Source organism: Myotis nattereri (assembly GCF_964212035.1).
Source record: "Myotis nattereri genome assembly, chromosome: 2".
Classification (NCBI taxonomy): Eukaryota; Metazoa; Chordata; class Mammalia; order Chiroptera; family Vespertilionidae; genus Myotis; species Myotis nattereri.
In genome coordinates, this window is record NC_138076.1 from 163,670,489 (window position 1) to 163,694,085 (window position 23,597).

General features: G+C 44.7%; 1 protein-coding gene across 7 annotated transcripts in view; it reads left to right on the forward strand.

Moving 5' to 3' along the window:
- The window catches only part of CSAD (cysteine sulfinic acid decarboxylase), a 22,856-nt gene extending 3,530 nt beyond the window's left edge, over positions 1 to 19,326 (forward strand). For 3 of the 7 annotated variants that reach the window (XM_081084877.1, XM_081084880.1, XM_081084881.1), the window contains exons 3-16: positions 9,584 to 9,720; positions 10,000 to 10,126; positions 10,204 to 10,294; positions 11,057 to 11,163; positions 11,595 to 11,710; positions 12,437 to 12,516; positions 12,806 to 12,860; positions 15,765 to 15,881; positions 15,957 to 16,021; positions 16,308 to 16,389; positions 16,809 to 17,008; positions 17,151 to 17,202; positions 17,577 to 17,666; positions 18,564 to 19,326. In XM_081084877.1, the coding sequence (XP_080941003.1) occupies positions 9,584 to 9,720; positions 10,000 to 10,126; positions 10,204 to 10,294; positions 11,057 to 11,163; positions 11,595 to 11,710; positions 12,437 to 12,516; positions 12,806 to 12,860; positions 15,765 to 15,881; positions 15,957 to 16,021; positions 16,308 to 16,389; positions 16,809 to 17,008; positions 17,151 to 17,202; positions 17,577 to 17,666; positions 18,564 to 18,737 (1,493 nt within the window). In that variant the 3' untranslated portion in view covers positions 18,738 to 19,326. Of the gene's footprint in view, positions 1 to 9,189; positions 9,329 to 9,583; positions 9,721 to 9,999; positions 10,127 to 10,203; positions 10,295 to 11,056; positions 11,164 to 11,594; positions 11,711 to 12,436; positions 12,517 to 12,805; positions 12,861 to 15,764; positions 15,882 to 15,956; positions 16,022 to 16,307; positions 16,390 to 16,808; positions 17,009 to 17,150; positions 17,203 to 17,576; positions 17,667 to 18,563 lie in introns of those variants that run through there. The other 4 variants (XM_081084878.1, XM_081084879.1, XM_081084882.1 and 1 more) reach the window with 3 other exon arrangements.
- Positions 19,327 to 23,597: the final 4,271 nt, after the last annotated feature.

The following is a 23,597-nucleotide window of genomic DNA, read 5'->3' on the forward strand; positions in this document are numbered from 1 at the left end:
ATACCGGCCAGGCTACCCCCCTATTTTTATCCCCATTTTATTTTATTTTTAAATTTAAATTCTTTTTTTAAAAATTATTAAATCTTTATTGTTCAGATTATTACAGTTGTTCCTCTTTTTTCCCCCATAGCTCCCCTCCACCTGGTTCCCACCCCACCCTCTGCCCTTACCCCCGCCACTGTCCTCATCCATAGGTGTACGATTTTTGTCCAGTCTCTTCCTGCATCCCCCACACCCTTTTCCCTCCGAGAATTGTCAGTCCACTCCCTTTCTATGCCCCTGATTCTATTATATTTACCAGTTTATTCTGTTCATCAGATTTTTTATTCACTTGATTTTTAGAATCACTTGATAGATATGTATTTGTTGTTCATAATTTTTTAAAAAATATATTTTATTGATTTTTTTACAGAGAGGAAGGGAGAGGGAGAGGGATAGCAAGTTAGAAACATTAATGAGAGAGAAACATCGATTCAGCTGCCTCTTGCACGCCCCCTACTGGGGATGTGCCCGCAACCCAGGTACATGCCCTTGACTGGAATCGAACCTGGGACCATTGAGTCTGCAGGCCGACGCTCTATCCGCTGAGCCAAACCAGCTAGGGCCATAATTTTTATCTTTACCTTTTTCTTCTTCTTCTTCTTAAGAATACCTTTCAGCATTTCATATAATACTGGTTTGGTGGTGATGAATTCCTTTAGCTTTTTCTTATCTGGCCTTCAATTCTGAATGATAGCTTTGCTGGGTAGAGTAATCTTGGTTGTAGGTTCTTGCTATTCATCACTTTGAATATTTCTTGCCACTCCCTTCTGGCCTACATAGTTTCTGTTGAGAAATCAGCTGACAGTCGTATGGGTACTCCCTTGTAGGTAACTAACTGTTTTTCTTTTGCTGCTTTTTTTCTTCTTTTTTTCTTTTGCTGCTTTTAAGATTCTCTCTTTGTCTTTTGCTCTTGGCATTTTAATTATGATGTGTCTTGGTGTGGTCCTCTTTGGATTCCTCTTGTTTGGGATTCTCTGTGCTTCCTGGACTTGTAAGTCTATTTCTTTCACCAGGAAGGGGAAGTTTTCAGTCATTATTTCTTCAAATAGGTTTTCAATATCTTGCTCTCTCTTCTTCTTCTGACACCCTCATAATTTGGATGTTGGTACGCTTGAAGTTGTCCCAGAGGCTCCTTACACTATCTTCATATTTTTGGATTCTTTTTTCATTTTGCTTTTCCGGTTGGGTGTTTTTTGCTTCTTCGTATTTCAAATCTTTGACATGATTCTTGCGATCCTCTAGTCTGCTGTTGGAACTCTCCATAATATTCTTTATTTCAGTCAGTGTATGCTTAATTTCTAGTTGGTCCTTTTTCATATCCTCGAGGGCCTCACTAGATTTATGGAGGGTCTCACTAAATTTATTGGCGGTTTCTAGAAAATTCTTGAAAAACCTTATAACCGTGGTTTTGAACTCTATATCCAGTAGTTTGCTTTCCTCCATTTCTGTCATTTGTGACCTGTTTCTTTGTCTCCGCATTTTTTATGCTTCCCTGTGTTGATAGAGTGGCTTTCTGTGCTAGGTGTCCTATAGGGCCCAGTGGCTCAGCCTCCCCAATTACCTGAGGTGGACACTCTTGGTGCACCCCTTTGTGGGCTGTGTGCACAGTCTTGTTGTAGTTATGCCTTGATTGTTGTTGGTATCACTGGGAGGAATTGACCTCCAGGCCAGTTAGCTGTGAGAATCAGCTGTGTCTACGGTGGGAAAACTTCTGTGCTGGAGACACCCTTGTGGGGCAAGACTTTCTTCAGTGGGGCTCTGGTGCTCACTGAGTCTGCTCCCTGAGTGTGTCTCTTCTGGATCTGAGGAGTTGTAATCTGGATGGTCCCACTCTGACCACTGGGTACACTGGCACTTGGATCTCTAAGGAGGTGCTAATTTAGCCTCTTCCTGAGGCTACCCAGCAGGAGCTATGGAGAGATCTGCAGATTCCTCTTCTTTGTTTGGGGTTTGGAGGTGCCCAGATGAGGCCCAGCTGTGAAGCAATGCAAGCTGCTCTGGGGCCTTGGGCCTTCTTTTGGATGTTCTGGGTCTCTCTGACCCAGCTGCAATTTGTTAGGTAATTTTAGATCTCAAAGGGCCAGCCCATTCATATGCAAAAGCCTCTGCTCACAGCTTTGGTGGGGCGGGGTCTCAGGGAATCAATAGGGTGGAGCAAACAGCTATGGCTGATCCTCAGCCCTGCCCTAAGAGGCCCCGGGTCTCAGTGTCCCACGGTAATCACTGCAAGCACCTCTGAGAATAGTATGATTTTTTAAATATTTTAAAATATTTTCTCTTGGATTTTCATTTATCTTTCAAGCTGCCCTCGAGTACCACCCGATGCCAGACAGTCCAGTTTCTCCCCATATGAGTCTGGGTCCCCAGAGACTCGCCCGGAACTGGAGTTCAGGGCTGTCGGGAACTTGTGACTCCCTCCCGATTGAAAAAGACAACCGCGTCCTCAGTTGCCAGCCCTTTCCGCATGCGCCTCCGTACCTCTGCACTTTACTTCCACACCTCCTCTGGGTCTCAGTGTGCTTTTCTCTTTCCTTCTGGTTGTAGAATTTCCACTCAGCCAGCCTTCCTGTGGTTCTGGATAATGTCCGTTTTGTCTTTTATTTGTATTTTTAAAGTGGTTGTGCGAGTCAGCAATTTCAGTTGTTTACCTATGCTACCATCTTGGTTTCTCCTTAATTTAAATTCTTTATTGTTTAAAGTATTACATGAGTCTCCTTTTACCCCCATTGACCTCTCCCTGGCTGCTCCCACCCCCCAGCACATACCCTTATCCCCCTACTGTCTTTGTCCATTGGTTATGATCATATGCATGCATACAAGTCCTTTTGTTGATCTCTTAACCTCTTACCGCCTGCCTTCCCTCATAGGTTGGACCATCTGTTTGATGCTTCGATGTCTCTGGTTCTATTTTTGTTCATCAGTTTATGTTGTTCATTATATTCCATAAATGAGTGAGATCACGTGATATTTATCTTTCTCTGACTGGCTTATTTTGCTTAGCATAAGAGCATCTCTTGTTTTTTGTTTTTGTTTTGTTTTTTACCATTTCATTGTTTCACTGCCCGTTCATCTTTTACCCCTTAAGAAAAGTAGTCATTTCTCTATTTCCTATTGACTGGTAGAAATCTTCTCTATGTTATATTAACTTTTTATTTATCAGATGCATTTAAAATATTTTCTCTTGGATTTTCATTTATCTTTCAACTTTTTTTTCCAGAGCAAAAGTTATGCTTTATGGAAAACACTTGTAACATTCCTATATAGGCACAAAACAAGAATGTTTACTATCAAAATGATTATACTACTCAAAAAAATCTCGTCATTTTCATATATTCATCTACAAAGAGACTTAATTGACAAAATAGTAAAACTAATGAGTTTAGTAGCATGGCCAGATGTAAGATTAACAAATTATATAATATAACAACAATAACCAACCATAAAAATGTCATAATCTCATTCACAATAAAAGTTTTGACATTTCTAGAAATAAATTTAACAGGAAACTTCAAGTCATATAGTATTTTAAAAAATCATACTATTTTAGAGAAAGACAAAAAGGGCCAAGGGCTTGATTAAATGAAGAGTTTTACCATGTCCATTAGTAGGAAGACTTAATATCATAGAGACCTAGGTTTTTGTTATATGTTAAGTTAAATTATAATTAAAACAGGACTTTTCAAGGAACTTAAACTTACTTTTTAAAAAAATATATATTTTATTGATTTTCTACAGAGAGGAGGGGAGAGGGATAAAGAGTTAGAAACACCGATGAGAGAGAGAAACATCGATCAGCTGCCTCCTGCACACTCCCTACTGGGGATGTGCCTGCAACCAAGGTACATGCCCTTGACCGGAATCGAACCTGGGACCCTTGAGTCTGCAGGCTCTATCCATTGAGCCAAACCGATTAGGGCAACTTATTTTGTTTTGTGTTTTTCTTAATCCTCATCTGAGGATATTTTTTTCCATTGATCTTTAGAGAGAGAGGAAGGGAGGGAGGAGGGGTGTGAAAGAGAAAGAGAGAGATTTAACTGGTTGCCTCCCAAACTGGGGATCAAACCTGCAACCTAGTCAAGTGAACTTAAGACCCTTAGGTCTGCAGGCCAACGCTCTAACCACTGAGAAAACTGGCCAGGGCTAAACTTATTTTAAAATTTACATGGAAAGCAATAATTGTAAGGCGAGGAAAAACCATTTTGGAATACACTGAGTTGGGGGAAAATAAAGCCATCAGTGATCTTTAACCAATTTAATGGTGTTTGTCTTTACACAGACTCTTAAAAAAATTTTACCTAGTCACATCTGCCTGTGGCTTTTGGGTTTTTATGACATGCTGCTTCAAGATTATAAAAATATTTCCTTTTGGTATTCTTATACTTGTATATTTTTAGTTTATATCTTTGTTTCAGCTGCAGTTTATTTTTGTGTATGGTGAGAGGTAGTTAGAAATACCATACTTAAAAGGGACCAATAGGTACTAGCCTAGAAGTCAGAAATCAGCAATCTAGGCTTGCTCCCATATTACCTTTGTAATCTTAGACAAGTTAATTCTATCTGGCCCAAGAGACCTCATCTTGAAAATGAAGATAAATAAGTAAATAAATAAATACCTTTCCAGACTAATTTCTAGCACTAATGTGAGGAAATAATGAGATTATAGATGAGAAGGCTTTGAGAAGAAAAAAATATTTTGCAAATCTTCTAAGTTATTAGTATAAATTTTTTTGGTTTATGCAAATCAAATGTTAGTGGAATGCAGTATTATTTTTCTGTACTTGAAAATTATTGATTCACCAAGTGTTTATTGAGTGCCTTTGTGCAAGACCTGGGGGAAGGGAGGGGAGAGTGGGGAAGATGAAAACTTAACTTTTTTTTTTTGAGTGCCTATTTTGTATTTGGTGCCTTTTAAAATTTATTTCAGAGAGGAAGGGAGAAAGAGAGAGAGAGAGAGAGAGAAGAGGGGAGGGGAGGGGAGGGGAGGGGAGGGGAGGGGAGGGGAGGGGAGGGGAGGAGAAGAGAGAAACATCAGTGATGAGAGAGAATCATTGATTGACTGCCTTTTGCATGTCCCCCACTTGGGATCTAGCCTGCAACCTGGACATGCGCCCTGACTAGGAATTGACCTGTGACCTCTGGCCTGGCTGTATTTAGTGCTTTTCTTTTTTAAAAAAAGAATATATATTTTTTATTGATTTCAGAGAAGAAGGAAGGGGGAGAGAGAGATAGAAACATCAATGCTGAGAGAGAGTCATTGATCGGCTGTCTCCTGCATGACCCCCCCTGAGGATCAAGACCACAACCAGGCATGTGCCCTTGCCTGGAATTTAATCCGAAACCCTTCAGCCTGCAGGCTGACACTCTATCCACTGAGCCAAACCATCTACGGTTTTGGTGCTTTTCTTAAAGAAGGCTAAGAATTAGTCCTCTCCCTCACAATGGGTACTTAAAGAGAATAGGTGCCTCTCTATGAATGTGGGTGTTGAGTCAGTAGATACCATAGAAGCAGTGTTTTCATTTTCTAACAAGCCTGGCTGAAAGGGCTTTAAGAGGCTCCTTCCCTAATCCATTTGCCCACAGGCAGGCCCCCTCCTGTGTGACCTTCCCAGACTTCCTTGGTACACACTTCTCTCAGGACCACTCCATCATTTATTCAAATGGTATTGTAATGAATACCAATTAGTGTTTTCCTGCACCAGCTCTATAGCTTTAAGGAGAGCCCAAGTGTTTTTTCCTTTCTGAAGGCTACTCTGGGCCAGTTGAACAGAGTTCGTTAGCCCTGCCTATCCATCATAAACTTCAAATCTATTGTGGTGAGCATGCCTTCATTTTACCTGCCAGCCTTCCTTCTGGCCTTTTAGCTGACAACTAGTAAATACTCAGCCATGTTTGCTGAACTAGCTAAACCCAGTCCTTTCTCTGAGAGCCAGCTGGTCTCTGTGATAGAAATGAGCAGTATATGGCTACCTTTGTCACTCAAATCTTTGGGATGATAGTGGGTTGAGGAATTGGGAAAGCACATGATGTACTAGGGCAGTGGTCGGCAAACTCATTAGTCAACAGAGCCAAATGCCAACAGTACAACGATTGAAATTTCTTTTGAGAGCCAAATTTTTTTAACTTAAACTGTATAGATAGGTACATTGTTATTAATTTAATTAGGGTACTCCTATGGCTTAGGAAGAGCCACACTCAAGGGACCAAAGAGCCGCATTTGGCTCACGAGCTGCATTTTGCCGACCACTGTACTAGGGTCATTCCTTGAGCCTGGAGCTTTGTGCATTTTGGAATTCTTTTTTTTTTAATATATTTTATTGATTTTTTACAGAGAGGAAGGGAGAGAGATAGAGAGTTAGAAACATTGATGAGAGAGAAACATCGATCAGCTGCCTCCTGCACATCTCCCACTGGGGATGTGCCCGCAACCCAGGTACATGCCCTTGACCGGAATCGAACCTGGGACCCCTCAGTCCGCAGGCCGACGCTCCATCCACTGAGCCAAACTGGCTTCGGCTATTTTGGAATTCTTGTTGCCCCTTAATTCCTTCTTAATCTTTTTTTTGTTGTTTAAAAATAACCTTTATTCTAATTATATAAGTAATTGAAATTATCATATAAAATTATAAAAATATAGAGGCATATTAATAAGAAAATAAAAATTATAATTCCAATACCCCAAAATAACCACAGTTAATATTTTGAAGACTTTCCCCATCTTTTTCAGTCTTTTTATATAGAGAGTGACTGCTAGTAGCTATGGGGTTTCTTTTGGGGATGATGAAAATGGTCTGGAATTAAATAACGTAATCAGTGCACAACTTGTGAATAAATTTTTCAAAACCACTGAGTTGTATTCTTTTTTTTGTTTTCATTGTTAACAAACATTGTTTATTGGGAATGAGTTGTATTCTTTAAAAGGGTGAACTTTATGAGCTTTTATTTTTCTAAAAATGTTTGTAGATACATGCACACAGTATTGTCTTTTTCTGAACTGAAATTTACAGTATTTTTGCTCCTTTATTGCTGTGTGTTTCAGCATGTTTTCTAAGAATAAGAATGTTCTCTTAGCCTAGCTGGTTTGACTCAGTGGATAGAGCATTGGCCTGCAGAGGAAGGGTCTCCGGTTTGATTCCTGTCAAGTTGCAGGCTTCATCCTGACCCTGGTCAGAGCGCATGTGGGAGGCAACCAATCGATGTGTCTCTCTGTCTCTCCCCCTCCTTTCTACTCTTTCTAAAAATCAATGGAAAAATATCTTTGGGTGAGGATTAACAAACAAACAAACAAACAAACAAAAGAATGTTCTTTTAGCCCTGGCCCGTGTAGCTCAGTTGGTTGGGTGTCGTCCCATGCACCAAAAGGTTGCTGGTTTGATTCCAGGTCAGGGCACATGCCTTGGTTGTGATTACAAAATCCGAATTCATAAGGTGAGTCACACTGAAATCCACAACCACATGAAATTGCACCAATGTTCCCAAATGCGGATTGGCTCTTAACCGGTTAAAAATGTCGATACCGGTTAAAAATGCAGATTTTGTAATCAAAGAAAACATGATAATTTCAAGAGAAACATCAAAAGTGCTTTATTCAAAGTAATGTCCATCGCTAGCTACAAATTTGCCCCATCTTTTAGGTAATTTGTGGATACCGTCCCAATAGAACTTTTCTTGTTTTGAGGCAAACCATTCAGAGACCCAATTTTCCACTTCTTCGTATGTTTTGAAGTGCTGCTCAGAAAGTGCGTGTGCCATCGATCAGAACAAGTGGTAATCTGAAGGAGCTGGTCACAAGGCTTTAGCTGCACCCTGACTCTCAAATTTGCTTTCTATTCTAGCATCTCATCAGAGCTCGGCCTGACCACCTCCCGTATGAGTATCTGTAGCCCCAGGACACCTCCACGTGGATGAGTGTTTCCAAGAAATAGGCATTTACTTTCCCTCCAGCTTCCCCTTTCTGCACCCTAATTTCTTTCGGGGGATGATTATTTTTCCAGTCACCCAGGCTTGAAACCCCAAGGTTATCTTTGACTCTTCCTTCTCCAACGTAGATTCCGTATGTGTTGAATTCAGTGTAATCTAGTGAGTGGCCACGCCTGCAGCTTCCTGTATCTGTCCTTTCCCACGGACACCATCCTATTCCAGTGTGGACCACCTCTTGTCTGGCTTATGGCAACAGCCTATTACTTCTGCATCCTGCTGCTTAACACTGGTCTTTGGAGAACATCAATTTCATCACATTTTTCTTGACACGGAATCTTTCAGTGACTTCCCATTTTCTGCAGGAAAAAATTTAGATTCTTTGGCCTGGCTGGCATTCCAGGCTCCCCATAATCTTGTGCAGCTGTGCTCCTGTATCACTCTTGCAGACCCTTCCTCCAGCCAGTTGGGCCCTTTCGCTGACCTTAGAACAAGCCATACTCCTTCCTGATGTAAGCTCCTGGCATTCCTGCATGCCTCTCTTCCTCCTTTTTGCCAATTTCATTTCTCCTCCCCACTTTCAAGATTCAGCTCCAGTCCTACTCGGATCTTCCCCAGTCTTCAGCCTTCTCTTTTCCTGAATAATGCTTGGGGTCAGCACCCAGCCATGCCCCGGGTACAACTGTTGCGTGTGCATCTGTGTCTTCCCACTGGGACAGAAAGGCTTTCTCAGTCCCCAGCACCCTGTCATGAACACAGCTGGTGTTCGCTTCAAACAGCCACTCCCTGTTTATTGAGCACTCTCAGGCTGCATGGCACAGGGTTACACGTGTTTAACAAAGTGCTTCCTCCATGTAACCTCCTTTCCTTCCTGCTCTGGGAGAGGGCTTTAGAAATCGGGACAGTTCTGAAAAGACTGTGGGTGGCGGGATGCAGAGATTGGCCTCTGAGACCTGCCTGAACCACTGGTCTCCGTCAGGCTCCCCCCACCTCAGTCTCTCCCCTCCCCTTGCTCTTGTCTCCCTGCCAAACATGTTCCAGGAACCCTATCCAGGGCCCTTTGGTTCAGGTGGAAAGCCACTCCTTCTGCTGGCTCTCTGCTCCTCTTAACCCTGATGTTAATGTGGCACGTGTTTGTGCCTTTTATCTCGTCTCCCCCTTCATGTCAGCTAATGATTATTCAGAGGACTTAACCTAGTGTCCCTATCCCAAATCGGTGTCCATTTTCTTTAGGGCAAGGTCATGGGAGTGATGTCATGGTCATGTGACTGCTGCCTGTACTCATTCCCTCTGCTTCCCTGGTACTAACATTCCGAAAAGCAAATTGTGTAACCTGCCTCCAGCTCACCGGAACAGAGACCTGAGCAGAAACGTAAGCCTCTTGTTGCTGCGTTAGGTGGGCAGTGGCCACTAGATTTCACCTGATCTGTGCTAACTGCCTTTTTCCCTCTCCCCTGTTTCTACTGGCTTTCTCCCTGGATGCTCTCATCTGCCCTTATCTATACAGTGAAGGCCAGGACTGAGCTGCAGGACTGGGGCCTTAGGCTCCTTAAGGGGTTGGGGTTCTTGGTTAGGTCCAGGTGGGGTATGCAGGCTGAGCAGGGAATAACTCCTGCTCTGCTCACAGATTTCATCCTGATGGCTGACTCTAAACCACTCCCCTCCCTTGGCTGGGACCCCGTGGCTGCAGAAGCCTTGCTTCGGGACGTGTTTGGGGTTGTTGTGGATGAAGTCATTTGGAAAGGGACCAGTGCTTCCGAGAAGGTGGGTCCTTTCTCCCTGTTCTTTATGCCCATCAATGCGGCTCAGAACTTTGCTCCCCCAACAAGACTTTTCCGCAGGCTTCTCCCACTGTGTGCCTCAGGGATTATATACTGGGTCTTACTGTGTTTATTTACCCTTGTTCGTGTGTTGCTTTAAAAATATTCCTGACTTGTTGCTTTAAGTGCATGTCGGTGGTGTCTTGTGTATACTGAGATATGGTTTGGGCAGCAGTCAGTAGAGTGTCTAAGGGCCCCCAGAATTTCCCACTTCTCCCCCTAGGTCTGCGAGTGGAAGGAGCCGGAGGAGCTGAAGCAGCTGCTGGATTTGGAGCTGCGGAGCCAGGGGGAGTCAAAGGAGCAAATCCTGGAGCGGTGCCAGGCTGTGATCCGCTACAGCGTGAAGACCTGTGGGTCCCGGGTTCTGGTGGGGAGAGTGCCTGGAGTTGGCACCCAGCTCGACTCTGAGCCCCGTCCCCTCCTCCAGGTCACCCTCGCTTCTTCAACCAGCTCTTCTCAGGGTTGGACCCCCACGCCCTGGCCGGGCGTATTGTCACCGAGAGCCTCAACACCAGCCAGTGAGACATGCCCAGGGCCCCTCCCACCACCCCTCGGAGGACATGGGTTTGCACATGCCTGGGGCGAGGGGAGGAAAATGATTTTTCCCCGTCCCTGTTTTCTGGAAGTCTCTGCTGGCAGAGTCTTCCCCTTTGTGCCCTTCAGGCTCCCTTTCTCTAAGCTTTCTCCTGCCTCACCCTAGTTTGTTCTCATTCTTTAAAAAAAAAAAAAATCTATTAATTGGTTTTTAGAGAAGGAGAAAGTGAGAGAGAGAAACATTGATTTGTTCCATTCCTGTATTCATTGGTTGATTTTTTTGTTGTTATTGTCAATCCTCACCTGAGGATATTTTTTCATTGATTTTTTTCAAGAGAGTGGAAGGAAGGGGGAGAGAGAGAGACACATCGATGTGAGGGAGACACATTGATTGACTCCCTCCTGTACCCACCCTGACCAGTACGTGCTCTTGACTGGGAATTGAACCCCCCCAATGCTCTAACCACTGAGAAACATTGGCCAGGGCCATTGGTGATTCTTGTATGTGCCTAACTGAGTATCAAATTTGCAACCTTGGTGTGTTGGATGACGCTCTAATCAGCTGAGCTACCCAACCAGGGCCTGTTCTCATTCTTGCTTCCTTGGTTCTTTGTCACCAACTCCTTCCTCTCTTTGGGCCCTTCCCTCACTCCTTTTCACCCCCTGCTCTCTCTGACTCCTCTGAGAGTCTCACCTGGCCTCCTTCCCTGTCCGCTCCCCTTTCTCATTGTCCCTTCTCCTGGCAGGTACACTTATGAAATCGCCCCCGTGTTTGTACTCATGGAAGAAGAGGTGCTGAAAAAACTCCGGGCGTTGGTGGGCTGGAGCTCTGGGGATGGGGTCTTCTGCCCTGGTATGTGAGTTGGAGGGGATGTCTTTCTTTGGCCTTTTAAAGGGTTCTTCCTTTCTCACCATTCTCTTGCTCTAAGCTGGCAGGGCTTAGAGCTCTTTGTTTCCCCTCCAGCTAAGCTCTGGCCACACCAGAAAGAGGCTGCCCAATACCCTGCCTCCCCCTGTTTGCCAAACAGTCCATGGGATCAGTGCTCCAGTGCCTGCTCTCTCCGGGTGGGGGCTGTCTTGGGGACAGCCCAGGATGTGTAGGGGGTAGTCAGGGGATCTAGATCCCTGGGCTGTTCTGGGCTATCGTGGCATTTGTAGAGACCTGGGAGCCAATCCTTCGTGTGTGTTTTTTATCAGTTCTTCTGGGTAGAGAGGTCAAGAGGGGCAAGCTCCAGTTTTGACCCACTGTCTGTCCCTCTTGCCGCCATCCCCTCCCTATGACAGGTGGCTCTATCTCCAACATGTATGCGGTGAACCTGGCCCGCTATCAGCGCTTTCCCGATTGCAAGCAGAAGGGCCTCCGGGCACTGCCACCCCTGGCCCTCTTCACAACGAAGGAGGTGGGGAAGAGGCACAGGCCTCCCCTGGGCTCCTGATTCTAACCTCTAGCCAGTGAGTCCAAGATCTGTCAGGGTCTCTGCTGCCCAGTCCCCTCTCTTCCAAGGTCAGCCTGCCCCCAATGTATGTGCTTCCTTCGAGTCAGGGGCTCCCATCCACCTTGCCTTCAGTTGTAGGGGAGGGAATGGGAAGGGGCAGCTAGTGAGGTGGACACAGTCCACACCCTTTCTACCTACAGGGTGGTCCTTGGACCAGCAGCATCAGTATCACGGGGCGTTTGTTAGAAATGCAGAATCTCAGGACTCACCCCAGAGTATCTGACTCTGCGTTTAATCAAAGACCCTGGCAATTTGAAGGCTCATGAATGCTTGAGAAGCCCAGGTCTACAGGATCTCACCTATTACATCTTACACTTGACTTCTATTAGTCTCTCTCTCCTCCCCATCCTCTCTGCCTCCCACTCTAGCCCAGGGGTGGGCAAACTTTTTGACTCGAGGGCCACAATGGGTTCTTAAACTGGACCGGAGGGCCGGAACAAAAGCATGGATGGAGTGTTTGTGTGAACTAATATAAATTCAAAGTAAACATCATTACATAAAAGGGTACGGTCTTTTTTTTTTTTTTTTTTTTTTTAGTTTTATTCATTTCAAACGGGCCGGATCCGGCCCGCGGGCCGTAGTTTGCCCACGGCTGCCCTAGCCTGACATGCTCTCTGCCTTTCTCCACAGTGTCACTACTCCATCAACAAAGGAGCTGCTTTCCTGGGACTTGGCACCGACAGTGTCCGAGTGGTCAAGGCAGATGAGAGGTGACGGTCCTGTCCTTGTGGCCCTGACCGGCTTGGTGCAGCATGCCTTCCTGCTGTGAGAAGCTCTGGCCGCAGGCCCACGCCTCTGGTGGACTTCTCTTCACTCTGTTTCTACACAATAGTTGCTTCTGTCTCTCAGTGCTAGAGTCTCCTGCCCTGTGCCCTGAGATGTCTTAGGGAAAAGATCAACACGGTGGCCTCTGTATTGCGAACCCCACAGTACCCTGCTCTCAACACTTCCTAGCCTAGAGAGCAATCACTCCTTTACCCACTCGGTTTTCTTTTCCAGAGGGAAGATGATCCCTGAGGATCTGGAGAGGCAGATCAGTCTGGCCGAAGCTGAGGTGAGTGAGTGAGGGCTACCGGGGTGTGGTGGAGGTGGAGCTGGGCGTGTTTTTTTCTTGGAGGATTCTTTGGGCTCTCCCTGATCAAGGCACCCTCATCCCTCTCCTTGATCTCGGTGCCTGCCTGCACTGAGAGAGCCTGAGGGCCAAGGACACTCTGCGGTCCTCTCGGGAACCTGCCGAGACCCACAGGCAGGAGCAGGATCGCGTTACTGAGTGGAACTCCAAGGCGGCACCACAGAGAGGGTGCTGGCAGCCTGAGGTGTAGGGGGAAGGTTCCTGTGAGCTGAGGGTCGGTGCAGAGAGCCTTGGGAGGATGTGTGGGCCGGTGTGAGGAGTGCAGGCTGTGCGAAGTGGGAAGGGTGGAGGCCTCCACGCGGGGGCTGTTGGACGGCTGCACCCATCTTGGAGGGCATTTTGGCACCATCTATAAATTGTAAATGTATCTGTCCACTGATTCAGAGTCCCACTGCTATATTTAACCTTTGAGGAACCACCAGACTGTTTTTCAGAGTGACTGCTCCAGTGTATAATCCCACCAGCACTGTATAGAAGGGTTCCAATTTCTCCACATCCTCATTGGCACCTGTTACTTCTCTTTCTGATTATAGCTATCTCAGTGGGTGTGAAGTGGTGTCTTGCTGTGGTTTTGATTAGTATTTCCCTTATGACTAATGATGTTGAGCATCCTGTCATGTGCTTATTCTTTTCCATTCTAGATATAAATCTCTTATCAGATACATGATTTGCAAATATCTTCTTCCAGTGTCTACATTGTTTATTCACATTCTTGAAGGTGTCCTTTGACGCACGAAAGTTTTATATTTGATGAGGTCCAATTTATTTTTTCTTTGGTTGCTTGTGTTGTTTTTTAAATTGATTTCAGAGAGGAAAGGAGAGGGAGAGAGAGAGAGAGAAACATCAATGATGAGAGAGAATCACTGATCAGCTGCCTTCTGCTCAATTGGGAATCAAGCCTGCAACCCGGGCACGTGCCCTGACTGGGAATCGAACCGTGACCTCCTGGTTCATAGGTCGTAGGTCAACACTCAACCAGTGAGCCGCTGCAGCTGGGCTCTAATTGAACTTTTAATATGCTCTTACACCCTGCAAACTTGCTGAACTCATTTATTAATTCTAATGTGTTTGTTGTTGTTGATCCTCACCTGAGGATATTTTTTCCATTGATTTTTAGAGAGTGGAAGGGATGGAGGGAAGGAGGGGAGAGACAGAGAGACTTGACCGGGAATCAAACAGGCAACCCTTTCCGTGCATGGCCCTATGTTCTCACCACCAAGCCACACTGGCTAAGGCTAATTCCAATAGTTGTTTTAGCGGATTCCTTAGGATTTTATAGATACAATATCATGTTATCTGTAAACAGAGATCTTTTTTTTTCCTTTTCAATCTGGATGCCTCTTATTTTATTTTCTTACCTAGTGGCCCTGCCAGAACCTCAGTACCATGTTGAATAAAAGTGAGGAGAGTGGGTATCCTTGTCTTGTTTCTGATCTTAGGGTGAAGGCTTTTAGTCTTTCACCATTGAGTATAATGTTAGCTGTGGTTTGTATTTTTCTTTTTTTGTATGTTTTGTGTTTTTTATTTTAGAGACAGAGGAAGGGAGAGAGAGAGAAACATCGATGTGAGAGAAGCATTGACCAGTTGCCTCCTGTATGCACCCCAACTAGGGATCGAACCCACAACCTAGGTATGTGCCTGACCTGGAATCGAACCCACATCATTTTGGTATACGGATAACACTCCAACAAGTGAGCCAGCTGGGCTAGCTGTGGTTTCTGTCGTTGCTCTTTATCAGGGTGAGAAGGTTCCCTTCAATTTCTAGATTGTTGAGTATTTTTATCATAAAGGAGTGTTGGAATTTTCTCAGATGTTTTTCTGTTTCTATTGAGATGATCGATAGACCACATTGGGATGTGTTTTCCTCCCTTTTCCTATTGATAGGGTATATTTGGGTGTATTATTCTAATTGAATTTTGGGTATTAACCCCAGCTTGCACTCCTGGAACAAATCCCATTTTGCCATGGTGTCTTGTTCTCTTTATGTTGTTACTTCAGTTTGCTAGTGTCTTTCAGATTTTATATCTGTATTCATAGAAGATGTTATCTGTAGTTTTCTTGTGATGTTTTGTCTGGTTGAAGTAGCAGGTTAATACTTGCCTCATAGGATGAATTCAGGAGTGTTTCCTCCTCTCTTTTTTTTTAGAAGTCAGTGAAGAACTGATATCGCTTCTTTTTTAAATGTTTGGTAGAATTGACAAGTGAGGCCATTTGGGCCTGGGTTTTTCTTTGTGACATTTTTTTTTAAACTATTAACTCAATTTATTTTTTAAAAAAAGATATTTTTATTGATTTCAGAGAGGAAGGGAGAGGGAAAGAGAGATAGAAACATCAGTGATGAGAGAGAATCATAGACCAGCTGCCTCCTGCATGCCCCACACTGGGGATTGCCCCACAACTCGGCCATGTGACCTGACTGGGAATCAAACTGTGACCTCCTGGTTCATAGGTAGACGCTCAACCACTGAGCCACACCTGCTGGGTTCAATTTCTTTATAAACTTTTGTACTACTAGAAATTATAAAATATCATTTGATTTTCCAGTAAGGCATTAAAATTTTTTGAAAGAGTATGAGTTTTGGAGGTCGACCACCAGACAGATCTAGGTTTGGGTTCCATCTCTGGAGCTTCAGCTTGGGGGCAGGTTTCTTCACATCTCTGAATCTCAGTGTCCTCACCTGCAAATGAAAGGCGACGGCAGTACTTTGTTAGGTTGAAAGGACCCAGGTCAGGCATGTGGAGAATTCAGAGCTGGGCGCTAGCAACCAGGCTCTGGGTTGCTTTTTGGATGCACAGCCTCTTTCTCTCTCTGCATTTTTGCATTAGGGTGCTGTGCCGTTCCTGGTCAGTGCCACCTCTGGGACTACTGTTCTGGGGGCCTTTGATCCCCTGGAAGCAATTGCTGACGTGTGCCAGCGTCGTGGACTGTGGCTGCACGTGGACGTGAGTAGGACTTGGGCCTGAGGGTGGGGTGGGCTGAGCTGAGGCCAAACCCGTGCTGTTCCTTCTGCTACACAGGCCGCCTGGGGTGGAAGCGTCCTGCTGTCACAGACACACAGACATCTCCTGGATGGGATCCAGAGGTGCCTACAGCCCCTGTTCCCTGCATCCCACTTTTCAAATGCTTGATCCAGAGAATAGTCATGGTCAGGGAGCTTTCAATGGCATTGGGCAAGGAGGCTGGTGGGAGGGGTTTGGCAAGATGGCTGACTGGGGCTGGAGTTCAGGGGGCAGACATAGCAATTCTCCCTGGCTGCTGGGCGGGGGTGAGGCTGAAGCTCCTTTTACTGAGGTCTGGAAAGGGAAGGCAGCTTGGCTGGGCAGCTTGAGGAAGAGCCAGCTCACCCAGCTTTGCTGTGCCCACCCCAGGGCTGACTCCGTGGCCTGGAACCCCCACAAGCTCCTCACAGCAGGCCTGCAGTGCTCAGCTCTCCTTCTCCGTGACACTACGGTGAGCCTTCCCCAGCCCTGGCCTGGTCCCTGCTCTCACCTTAGACCTTGTCTTCTTTTCTATCCAACCTTAGAGGGGTCCTGGACTTGCTGTGTTCTACTTACCATCCCATCTGAAGCTGCAAATCTGTGGCCACCCTAACTCCCTGTAGTGGATTCTCACTCCCCCGTGGCCTATCTTCAGGCAAAGGAAAAGTTTCCAGCTTGAAGTTGGTTGCAATTGAAGGGATCCTGGGTTGAGTTTGGGAAGAACTCTGGGTGTTAGGAGAAAACCCAGAGAAAGGGGTCTGAGTCAGCGGGCAGCTATCCCATCAGTACTGCCCGGTCCAGGGAAAGGAATGGGTAGACTGAGCTAAGAAAGCGCTAGAGGAAACCTGGGTGGGGAGCGTGGGGTCTGACAGTCTCTCACCCCACCCATAGAATCTGCTCAAGCGCTGCCACGGGTCCCAGGCCAGCTACCTCTTCCAGCAGGACAAGTTCTACGACGTGGCCCTGGACACGGGAGACAAGGTGGTGCAGTGTGGCCGCCGGGTGGACTGTCTGAAGTTGTGGCTCATGTGGAAGGCACAGGGCGGGCAAGGGCTGGAGCGGCGTGTCAACCAGGCCTTTGCCCTTGCCCGGTAGGAGTGAAGGGTGGTTCCAGTTCTCCTCCCCAGGTCCCTTCCCCAAAGCCTTTTGCTGCTGTCAGTGCCTCTCCAGTCATTTTCTGGGTCTTTTGTTTTCTTCCCCCTCCTCCTGTGATTGCTCACTCTCCGTTTGAAGATACCTGGCGGAGGAGATGAAGAAGCGGGAAGGATTTGAGTTGGTCATGGAGGTATGGCCTCCCCCAGTGATGGCGAACCTGTGACACGCGTGTCAGAGGTGACACGCGAACTCATTTTTTGGTTGATTTTTCTTTGTTAAATGGCATTTAAATATATAAAATAAATATCAAAAATATAAATCTTTGTTTTACTATGGTTGCAAAGATCAAAACATTTCTATATGTGACACGGCACCAGAGTTAGGGTTTTTCAGAATGCTGACACGCCGAGCTCAAAAGGTTCGCCGTCACTGACCTACCCTGTTCTCTTTGTTCCTATGTCCTCGTAGTCTGTCCTCCTCCAAGCAAAGCCCTGCTGGACGCAGAGGAGCAGTGAGAGGGGACACTTTCTCAGCTCACACCTTTCTCTTCCTCATTCCTTCCAGCCAGAGTTTGTCAATGTGTGTTTCTGGTTTGTGCCTCCCAGCCTGCGGGGCAAGCAGGAGAGTCTGGATTACAGTGAAAGGCTGTCTAAGGTAGGCTTTCTCCTCCCTGGGGCTCTGGTTAACCTAGTTGAGCAAATGGATGCAGCTGATGTGTTTCTGCCCCCTGCTGGCTGTGGGTGGCATGGCAGGTCCTTTGGCTGGTTTCTTGCTCCTGAGCTGGGGACTGAACTGGAAAACACCAACTTGTCCTCATTTCTCAGGGATATGGATGGAGAATCGGGACTGTTTCTGGAAAGTAAGCAGAAGATAGAGAGGGCATTACAGATAAGTTGCCAGTGCATAGACCCCTGTGCTGGGAGTTGTACTGGGAGCTCAGGTCTGGGACAGAGAGCTTTACTCACTGACACTGGGGAAAAACAACCAGTAAGGCCAGTCCAGACCTGCCTCCTGGAGCTGAGAAGATATGTCCTACATCCCTCTGATAGGTTGGTGGTAGGTGCTGCAGATGACCTGAAAGGACAAGATTGTTCTTGCCCTTAAGGAATAATATTAGGAAAATAAGAGTTACCTATTTGAAACCAGTATGTTCACGGAAATCCTGTAAATATGCATGTTAGGTCACAGAGTACAGAGCAAAAATATTACAGGAATTCAGAGAGGGGAGAAGGTGTTAAGGATGACAGAGGCTTGAAGTTAGACTAAAGCAGTGTTGGGAGTCAGGGAAAAGTTAGGATTTGACAGAAAATGTGACAACCTGGAGATAAGTGAGGTAAGGAATAAAGCAGATGGTAGAGAAGGACAAGCAGGTTGGACATGGTGGAAAAGGTAAACTGGGGCCGAGGTCAGGATCACAGCAATGAGCTGCCTCCGGAAGGTGTCTGGGGCGGAGGGAAATGCACCTTGGGTAACTCACTGGCCAGGAAGTTACCTGGCCCAGCCCTCACCTGACCCCAGGCTGCAGCGAGACACTCTCTGTATCCTTCACAGGTGGCCCCAGTACTCAAGGAGCGCATGGTGAAGGAGGGCTCCATGATGATCGGCTACCAGCCCCATGGGACCCGGGGCAATTTTTTCCGCTTGATCGTGGCCAACCCCGCGCTGACCCAGGCCGACATGGACTTCCTCCTCAACGAGCTGGAACGGCTAGGCCAGGACCTCTGAGTCCTCCTTTCCCTGCTGGCCTTGGCCCCTCCTTCCTCCCCTCTGGCTCTGCGTATCCCCCTCCCCGTGCTCCCAGACCAGTCTTTTTAGGAAACAGAGTGGCTGTAATAACGTTTATATCCTTTGACCTACTAACTCTCCTCTTAAATATGTGATATTAGGAGAATGTTTAATAAACTACAGTATATTCTTATGATAGAATGTTAGGCTGCCTTTAGAATTATGTTTACAAAAAGGGTGTTTATTGATATGAGAAAAATAATTTTAATATAATGTTGAAAAATCTGGATATAGTACTTTATATATTATAATATCTGAGCTATATTAAAACATACATAGAAAAAGACTGATGAAATATGCCAAAACGTTAATAGTTTTACCTCAAATGGTATTACAGGCACTTTAGAAATTAACTTCTTATTCTGGCCGGTATGAGTTGGTTGGGCATTGTCCCATGTACCAAAAGGTTGCAGGTTTGATTCCTGGTAGGGGGTGTGCAGGAGGCAGCCAATTGATGTTATGCTCTCACATGAATGTTTCTCTCTCTCTCCCTCTCTAAAAAGTAAAAATAAATTTAACTTTTCATGCCTTTTGTGCTCCCTCCTTTTATCATAAAATGAATATGCATTACTCTTACAATAGAAAAATGATAAAGTTAAAATTTCAACTATATTATTTTGGTATGATTAGGAGTTTGTTACCTTTCAAGCAAGTAATGGAGAATACAAATTAAATTTTTTTTAAGGCAGTGAAAGATCCCAAAAATCTTTAGTGGGAGGGGAAAGGCCAAAAGTGGAGGCACTCTAAAATTAATTGTACTTTAGTGACATCGAAACAAAATGGGCACTGACGGTGTCTTGAGACCAGAGCCTTATCCACTTACACTTAAAAATTCTCACCAGCTTGGCTGGGGTGGCTCAGTGGTTGAGCATCGACCTATGAACCAGGAGGTCATGATTGGATTCCCGGTCAGGGCACATGCCTGGGTTGTGGGTTTGATCCCCAGGCAGCCAGTCCATGATTCTCATCATTGATGTTTTTATCTCTGAAATCAATAATAATATATTTTTTAAAAATCCTTGCTAACAAAAAAAGAAAAAATTTTCTTCTGTAATTTAAACAGAAATTAAAAAGAAAAACACACCCCAGAAAACCAAGTTAAAAGACAGCAACCAAACCACGGTTACGTCTCCTGTTATTGCTACTGTCTTACGTAAAAACACTCATTTTACACTTACAGTTCCGGGCTGGTGTTGCTCAGTCACTTTTTGGGAAAGGCGTTCAGTTACACAAGTTACTAAGGACAAGTGGCAAGTCTACCAGAACTTTCTGTTATTTCCAATTCCTAAAAATACCTTTTATGAAAACAATAACATGGTCATGTAAAAGGCATCCAAAGTTATTTTCAAAGGCAAATAGAAACTGTCCAAACCATAGCAAAAGAACATCTGAATCGCAGGCCCAATTCTCTTGACCATTTTGGGGGGGTAGGAGAACATTTCTATTAATAAATTAATAATTCCCCTATAAACTTGTTATTGTTACAAATGGTATTTTAATACCTTCCAAGTAATAAAATCATTTTGGGAGTATTAATAATTTGAACTCCAAGCTCTAATCTTAGAGGTCTGTAGTCCTAGCCGGTTTGGCTCAGTGGATAGAGAGTTGGCCTGTGGACCAAAGGGTCCCGGGTTCGATTCTGGTCAAGGACATGTACCTTGGTTGCAGGCTTCTCCCGGCCTGGGCCCTGGTCAGTACAGGAGGCAACCAATCGATGTGTTTCTCTCACATCGATGTTTCTGTCTTTCCCTCTCTCTTCCACTCTCTCTAATATCAATGGAAAAATATTCTTGGGTGAGGATTAAAAAAAAATGGTCTATCTACAAAATATCTTAAATATAGTTTTTTAAAAAAACTAAAAAAGTAAAGAAATCATTATTTCATTATTTTCAACTCAAAGCAAAGCCAGAAAGCAAAAATAAAAACAAAATCTTCAAATTTCTTGAATCATCTCCATTTGAGAAATATTTTTAAGAGAAGGAAGACTGGAAAGACAGGACATAAAATCAGCTAGTCACCTATTTTTCTCCAGCTTTATAAAACTGATGCTTCTTTTTCTCTTCCCAAAACTCAACCTCAGAATTTTTGCTGCGATGTTAGTCCCTCTTTGCGTCCTGTCTCCCGCGGGTATTTACTGAGCTCCTGCTCTGTGTAGTTCTGTCCTCTGCCTCATCCCTCAACCGGGGCCCATCCCTGCTCGAGGGCCTTGCGCCTGTCGTCCATCCTCCTTTGCCTCGGCGTTCACTCATCTGCGTGGCTTGCTCCCTCATTGCCTTTAGGTTTTTGTTCTGACATCACATCCTTAATGAAACCTCCCCCGAATATTCTACTTAAAATTACATTTCACCCTCTATTTTTGCACTTACCAATTCCCTTACCTGTCTGTTTTTTCTCCATGGCATGGATAAGCATCTGGCATTCTCTATATTTCAGTTATTTTCTGTCTCACCCAACTAAAATGTAAGCTCTGGGAGCAGAGACTTTGTATCACTGCCTCCTAAAATAGAGTCTAGTACTTAATTGGCAGGTAAAGTTGAGTGAACGCTTAATGAATGCAGGTACTGTTGACTTGCTCTCAGTCACACAACCTTAAAGTGGTGGGGTCAAAGCCGAGCTCAGACTGTCTTCCTCTGGCTCTTACCCATGACCTCGCCTGCTTCTTTGACAGGTGTATCTAATTCATTGGTGTGAGTGTTAGGGTCATTTTACTAATCATATGCTGTGGATTTACTGCTTATGGGAAGGATGAAGCGGCTTTACCCACCCATCTTGCCCTCGGCCGGGGGAAACTATCTCCATCACACAGGAAACAGGGCCATTGGGAACACCTGGGCTGGGTGCAATGTTGGAGTGTTGTTGTTGTGTTTTGTTTTTTGGTTTTTTTTAAAGCGGTCAAAGTGTTCAAGAGGCTAGCCTCCCCGCCTGTCTGACAAGAAAGACGGTGCCTTCGTAGGGAAGTAGGCCAGCAGGTAGGAAGTTAAAAGCTGGGTGGGGCGCCTGTGCGGGGCAGCTCTCAGAAAGTGGATGAAAGGGAGCAAGCAACAGCAAAGTCCGAATTTGACTGGATACTTGCTCTTGTGTACCCTAGGTCCTCATTTGGCTACTTCTCTTCTGTTTATGTACCTTTAAAAAATCTTTTTATTTAGAAACTTATAAAAAGTTGCAAGAATAGTTGCAGAGAACTTCCATACTCTTTATGTAAGTTGATAGGTTTTTCACATTTTGACAAACTTTATCATGATATTTGTGCTATAATTTATTTTTTTCTGAACCATTTGAGTCGATTGCATACATTATGCCCCTTTATTTCTTAATGTTCTAGTGTGTATTACCTAAGAACCAGAATATTATCTTAAATAACAACAGCACAATGGCCAAATTCAGGAAATTAACATAGACACTATACTTTTTTAAAAATATATTTTATTGATTTTTTTACAGAGAGGAAGGGAGTAGGATAGAGAGTTAGAAACATTGATGAGAGAAACATTGATCAGTCACCTCCTGCACACTCTCTACTGGGTATGTGCCTGCAACCAAGATACATGCCCTGGACCAGAATTGAACCTGGGACCCCTGAGTCCGCAGGCTGATGCTCCATCCACCGAGCCAAACCGGCCAGGGCTAGACACTACACTTTAAATTCCATACCCTAAAATTGGTCAATTGTCTCAATAATGCCCTTTGTGGCATTTCCCCCTTCAGTTCCAGATCCCAGCTCAGGATCATGTATTGCATTTTGTTGCCATGTCTTGTTGTCTCCTTTAATTAAAATAATTTCTCAGCTATTCTTTGTCATTAGTGGTATTGACACTTAGAAAAAATACAGGTCAGTTATTTCATAGAATGTTCTTCAATTTGCTTTTTCCTGATGTTTCCTCATGACTAGATTCAAGGGGTCCATTCTGAGCTGTAATCTGACATGAATCATGTTTGCCCTTTTCAGAGAAGCACATCGAAGGTCCACGGTGTCCATCTGCTCCTTATTGGTGATGTAATTTTGATGAAGGTCAACATTGGTCAAGATGTCTGGTTTCTCCTCAATATAGTTACTATTTCGCCCTTTGCAACTAATAAACAATCTGTGAGGAGACATTTCGAGATTATGCAAATATCCTGCTCCTCTTCATACTATCCCCACCTAGATTTAGTATCCACTCATGATTCTGGCCCAGCCAACTTTTATCATAATGGTTCCTAAGTGGCAATTGCTAACTCCACTGATCCCTCCACTTTTATTATTTGGCATTTGGCTATAAAGAAGAGCCCTCCCTTCTCCTTATTCATTCATTCCTCCATTGATTATCGATACGTTTTATTCAAAAAGTTATCATACATTTCTATCTTTACTTATATTAATGCTCAAATTGTTCCAGTTTTGACCATAAGAAGCCCCTTTAATCTGGCTTCCATCCATGTCCTTTTGACATGACTTTAAAAAGAATTTTAAAAAAAATTTATTTTTATTAATTTCAGAGAAGAAGGGAGAGGGAGAGAGAGAAACATCAATGATGAGCCCTAACCGGTTTGGCTCAGTGGATAGAGCGTTGGCCTGTGGACTGAGGGGTCCCAGGTTCGATTCCGGTCAAGGGCATGTACCTTGGTTGCGGCACATCTCCAGTAGGGGGTGTGCAGGAGGCAACTGGTTGATGTTTCTCTCTCATCAATGTTTCTAACTCTCTATCCCTCTCCCTTCCTCTCTGTGAAAAATCAATAAAATATATGTATTTAAAAAAAAAAAAAAAAGAAACATCAATGATGAGAGAGAATCATTGATTGGCTGCCTCCTGCATGTCCCCT